Source organism: Notolepis coatsorum (genome assembly GCF_963971535.1).
Source record: "Notolepis coatsorum genome assembly, chromosome: 10".
In the NCBI taxonomy this organism is placed as follows: Eukaryota; Metazoa; Chordata; class Actinopteri; order Aulopiformes; family Paralepididae; genus Notolepis; species Notolepis coatsorum.
In genome coordinates this window covers 38,704,478-38,710,536 of record NC_140174.1, presented here as the reverse complement: position 1 = coordinate 38,710,536, position 6,059 = coordinate 38,704,478, and the positions used below count along the sequence as shown (strand labels likewise).

The following is a 6,059-nucleotide window of genomic DNA, read 5'->3' as shown; positions in this document are numbered from 1 at the left end:
GTCAGTGCTGAACCAGAGATCATTCTAGCTACACAATACAGCTGAAAGTGAAAACCCTTCATAGTTTTCAAGTACATATATTTTAGTTTTCACCATCAATAGATAAATTACATTATACTGTAACTATAACTCTGTCCTTGTTTTATATACACAAGTTACATGGGATATTTGTTAAGGCTTTGCACTTTCTACATCAATAGTTTTAAAGGTATACACGCGTGATTGCACTGACAACAAATACACACAGAGATATCACCCCTAGCGAGTGTAACACACTGAGCGCTGAGAGGAGCACTGCTCCCTCAACATGGCTTACTTCCCTGATTTGCGAGGCTGGCCGGCTCCCTGGCTGCTTTCAGCCAGTTTGGAAGCCGCAACGTTGCTCCTCTTGCACAGATCCCTGATCTCCACCAGACCCGCCTCCAGGGCTTCGACGAACACGGCAGAGCAAGTCTCTGTGCTGTCGCGGAAACTGGACACGGCAAAGATGATGTGGTCCGCCTGTGGATTGTAGCAGGCCCCGTAGCCGTTGGACACCACCGGGCCATAGCAACAGAACATCTCCACCGTGGTGGGGACCTGGGACGGTGAGTGGGCCTTGGTTAGTATGGTGCCTGGGGGTCCTAACGACACCTTAGTGCTTCCACTACAACCCTCCCTCCTTCAAAACCGTTTGCTCCATCTCTCAGTGTAAGATTAAATATACAATCTTCTGGGTCAGTTGGTGGAGCAGCAACTGTCCTATTAGGGTCTGGGCTGTTTTTACATGCTGATGCTGCTGTACTTCAGTTCTGTTTGGGCTAGTACTGGTTGAGACTGGCTGTACTGGGTCTTTGTTAGTACTGGCTGAGGCTGGCTGTACTGGGTCTGTGTTAGTACTGGTTGAGACTGGCTGTACTGGGTCTTTGTTAGTACTGGCTGAGGCTGGCTGTACTGGGTCTGTGTTAGTACTGGCTGAGGCTGGCTGTACTGGGTCTGTGTTAGTACTGGTTGAGACTGGCTGTACTGGGTCTTTGTTAGTACTGGCTGAGGCTGGCTGTACTGGGTCTGTGTTAGTACTGGCTGAGGCTGGCTGTACTGGGTCTGTGTTAGTACTGGTTGAGGCTGGTTGTACTGGGTCTGTGTTAGTACTGGTTGAGACTGGTTTTTACTGGGTCTGTGTTAGTACTGGTTGAGACTGGTTTTACTGGGTCTGTGTTAGTACTGGTTGAGACTGGTTGTACTGGGTCTGTGTTAGTACTGGTTGAGACTGGTTTTTACTGGGTCTGTGTTAGTACTGGTTGAGGCTGGTTGTACTGGGTCTGTGTTAGTACTGGTTGAGACTGGTTGTACTGGGTCTGTGTTAGTACTGGTTGAGACTGGGTCTGTGTTAGTACTGGTTGAGACTGGTAGTACTGGGTCTGTGTTAGTACTGAAGTTGTCTGTGGATCAGCTCAGTCTGTGATTGCACTGGCTGATGATCCAGCCTGTCCTTTATAAACCTAAACATAGTACCTGTAAAACTGGCTTGGCTGAATACTTTATCCTATACTGAGAGGTCTGCATCCAATACCCACCTAATCAACACTCAACATTTATTATTTCATCAATAGACTGGCTATCCATTGCTTCCCATCTTGCATTGTGTCCAGAGTTGTAATACCTAAACATTGACTGAGAGACTATTTGTCTGGATAATCATAGTCTTGTTTAAAAAAAGATATAAAGAAATGTGTGGCAAAGATCTTAAAATGGGTGGCATTCCCCTTTAACGTTGTCAAACTTCTTGCAAACATCATCATCATTCTGTTATAAGTAACACAAATGGAAACTATACAGAAACAACCAAAAGAAAGCGCCATTGTCATCTTAAAATAATATCAAACGAACTTCATTGTCGAGAGAAATTTTTTCCCCCAAGTAACGTCTGGCCAGTTTGGCTTCTGGCTTCAGTGTCAATATCTTACAAATATAGTTCAAGATATGACATCATGGTGAGCATACACTATCTGGAAGGGTCGGCTTACTATTTGAAATGGATTCAATTACTTTTCGGGTATTCATTGATCTTGTTTTGGCATGAGGGAATCAGCATATTTGCCATGTAAATGTAAAACCTACCCATTTGCTATGTGAGACAGGCCAAAGTACACTCTCCAAATAATGACTGACTCTTAATTTAAGAGAGGGAAAATGATAGACAGTTGATCACACCGAATCAAGATGGATTATGAATATGTCACCTTAACAGGTTCAGCGCCAGAGGTCGCTGTGGGCATATGGCCGTGTGTGCCAGCGCTGTAATGAATGGGGATACATGCCGGTGTTTGCAGTGCTAAAACTATATTAAATGTTATAGCTATGGATCTAATAATATAGTCGATTGTCATTGAGTTTCTTCCGGTCAAGATGGAAAAAACAGAGAATTCTTTCATCCATACATTTCCGTTTTATACCATGGTGAATATGAGTATAGTTTTAGAGTAATTCTGTGTAATCCCAGGAAACGCCACCAAACAGCGTTTTACTGCATTTTACTATAAATCGTGCCATTCCTCGCTTGGATCAACAATCCATATCCATATCCATCGATATTATGTTTCATCATGCATGCATGAAAGGGTGGGTGGGGGGGGGGGGGTTCTATGCTTCAATCGTCACCAACGGAATACGTTACACAGTACATTACCGATCGTGGGGAAGGAATTATCGGATCAACGCAAGATTGATAGCATATAGCCCTTACCTTGTCTATGATGTACTGCAAAAAGAATATTCCAATTATCTGATCGTAATTCCAAGTATTGATGTCGGTCGTGTTGCCAAGATAATCCACCAAAACACATGAAACGGCGGTGCTCGAGTCTCCCCAATCCATGTGTTATAAACTCTTGTCCTGCCCGAGAAGGAAAACCTGGACCGGACTTCTTAGATCGACATACAGCCTGAGCCAGAGAGATTCCAAGGATGTGCAATAGCGGCCGCAAGGCGTTAGGCGGTATTGGACGTTTGCGATCTCAGACCCATTCCCAATGATAACATCAGGCTGGATGGATGAATTATGAGGGGAAATATCGAATAAAAGAAATAACGACTTTTCTCGGGTTTGGCGGCCCAACGTTCGGCGAGTTAACCCGACTTATGTCGGGTCTGGCGTCCAATGTGTTAATGGAGACTCACATTGTATTTGTAAATAATAATCTTGGGTACGCTAGATGGGTGGGGTTTACAGCGTCAAGACAATTCAGACCGTGTCGGGTTAAGTTGTCAATCACAGAAAACCATACAACATTTCCTGTCAAATTGTCTGAACTCTCTGACAATCACCATGTCTTATGTAGCGAACCCCTCCCAGCTGGTACTTGGAGCAGGTCAAGAATGATTTGCAAATAGGCCTACTCAAGTACGATGGGCTCATAGGTTACCTGGCTGGTCGAGAGAATGAACTGGTTACTGGCCAGATAAGTCTCATCAGAGAAAATGTCTGGCTTCTCCATCTTGAGCTCCTTTGCGATCTCCCGAAGCCCGATGAGGTGATTGTCTATCGCCATTCCTGTAATAGCCTGAGAAATTGTTTTTTTTTGTTTAGTCCCCATTAAGCATTTCCCAAAGGTGGTTATTAATTAAAGGGGCACAATGCTTTAAATTAAATGCTGATTTAATTTGCACATAATCTCACACACATTAAACAGTTGTGCACACATTAATTTAGTTTGGCAGTTATTGAGAGTAAATTAGTTTGAATATGACCACCAGGGCATTGAATCCTTGAGCTCAATGAAATTATAAGACAAGGTGTTGTTATTTTTTCATCTATATCATTTCATGGAGCTGTAATTAACACAACACAAGGAGTCAATGTCTCAGATAACATCACTGGTGGCCATATTCATACTCATTTACTCTCAATAATTTGCATTGTTTCTTGGTGAAGTGCCCCTTCAAATTGGTATGTTAATATGAACAGGATTTTTTTGTTTCATTATATATATATATATATATATATATATATATATATATATATAAAATATAGTTTTTTTTCTTGAATCAGACAGGCGGAAGGCTGACAGGGATATGACGTAGGGAGACACAGGAGATTAGGTCCCAGTAGGATTCAATCCCAGGTCAATTGGGGAGCACATGGTTCCAAAGGGAGGGGCTGCAACCACATTATCCCTAGAAACAGCCCAGGTATATGGCTATTTTGGCCGTCAACTCTCGTAGTGGGGACAATTCTCTGTAAGATGTATTAGTTGATCAGTAAAACTGTCATCCCTGGACATACTTACCGCGATTGTGTAACTTGTCTGGGCGTTGATTGCATCCCACAACCTTTTCATCTTTTCTGAATCCTGTAAGAGGAAGCGAGCAACAATTTAGTGAAGAAAAAGGAAAACTCCACTGGATAACAGCCACAATCCCCCACGAGAGCTCTATTTTCACACGCTTTAGATCTGCAGGGATATCAGATGCCTTTGACAAAGGAAGATCACAGTTGGCTTCGGTGGGACCTCGTGGCGGGTGGCACCTGTTTTCATTTACGCGGATGTGATCGTTTGGTGCTGTCCACTAATCTGGGTTTTAAGTGAGAAAAATGACTCACGGTGAGATTGGCCTTCTCGTCCGTCATGGACCTCACAAAGGCCAGGGCCTCAGGGGTTGCCGAGCGGATGTTGTCCACCCGGCCCTCTTGGAAACGGCGAACGGAGGCACTCTCGTAAGTGGATACAAGCCTTCCAACGCACCTGAGCACATAGTGGAGACGTGATCAACACTGGTCACTCTCCTCTCCAGAGAGCAGTGTAAAACTTCCATGAAATCAGGACCCACGTTTGTGAATTACTTTGTATTTTTTTGGTAGTTCCAACCAAACTGTTTCAAATGAACGCTTATCCAGTCATCTAATTTACTCCCTCAAAAAACTTGGCAGACAGTGACATTACATACGCTATTTTGTTTGTGAAATAAAAAAGATTTGACGGCTGGATAGCCTAAGCTTTGTGTTAAACATACTGTTAGATCATATTCACAAGTTTGCAAACCTTGTGCAACACTAGCTTAACATTCGATTTCTAGCTGATGACAACAAACAACAAACTTGTTCCAGGTATTATTGAGTGTCACAAGTGTTAATGTTGAATGCAAAACGCATGGAAACATCAATAAATGTTTGTTTATCCGGCCAAGGTATACGCGGGTGTTATGTACTAGGAGCCTGATCACTCCTGTGTCACTGTGCATGCAGGTGAGGGCTGCCAATTAGCTAATTGCTGCTGATTGGCTACCTGCTGGCAGCTTTAAAACCAGCCCTGGTAACACACATGCAGGGTCTGTGGTTAGAGAAGTGTTGGGTAACAGATAGCTATCACGGTCTTCTGTCCTTGTACTTTAGTTTACACCAGTAATTCCTTAATAGAGTAGCATTTTGAGTTTGAGCACGGGGTTTTGGTGTTGGTTTGCACATAGGTTGCGGGCCTTTGAGCCAGGGTCGTAACAGCGGGGTAATGCCCTTCGAGCTGACATTAACATATTTTAATGGACGAGGCAGAGGCTGTTGCGGAGGACGGTTGCCTCCACAGAGTCCATTCAAATATGTTTTTTTTTTTTTATCTACTTTTTCTCCCCATTTTTCTATTTTTCTCCTGTCCCCAATTTCGTATTATCCAATTCTACCCTCCCCTGTCTCGAACGCTGTTAGGCCATGCCTCCCACAGGCCGGCTGCAATGTGGACCAAGCCTTGCATCACGTGTCCCCTCTGGTACAGGAGGAGGCAGCCGTCGCATCTTTTCACCTGCACAGCGCGATCTCTCAGCGGCGAGGGTCTGCGTGGGAGGGACACGCCGCCCTCGTCGCTTCCTGATTCTACTGCGCAGGCGCACCAACCGACCTGTAGGAGTCGCTGTCCACAACGTCCGATCCCCACCCACCAGCTTCCCACCCCTAACACTGCCAATTGTGGTAGTATGAACGACCAGCCAAGCTGGTAGCAACGCCGAGAGCTGGGCTCGAACCCAGCACCTAGCCGCGCCCATTCAAGTTTGTTAATGCTCAGCTCGTCGAGCACTATCCTTTTTAGAAT

The 6,059-nt window shown here is 44.5% G+C and overlaps 1 protein-coding gene across 1 annotated transcript in view; it reads right to left on the bottom strand.

Annotated features, from left to right (window-relative positions):
- Positions 1-312: 312 nt before the first annotated feature.
- chatb (choline O-acetyltransferase b) overlaps positions 313-6,059 on the bottom strand; it is a gene marked incomplete at both ends in the record, with an annotated part of 29,779 nt that continues 24,032 nt past the window's right edge. Inside the window, 4 exons of the mRNA XM_084322734.1 lie at positions 313-579; positions 3,405-3,542; positions 4,269-4,331; positions 4,583-4,724. Of these exons, the coding sequence (XP_084178860.1) occupies positions 313-579; positions 3,405-3,542; positions 4,269-4,331; positions 4,583-4,724 (610 nt within the window). The remainder of the gene's footprint in view (positions 580-3,404; positions 3,543-4,268; positions 4,332-4,582; positions 4,725-6,059) is intronic.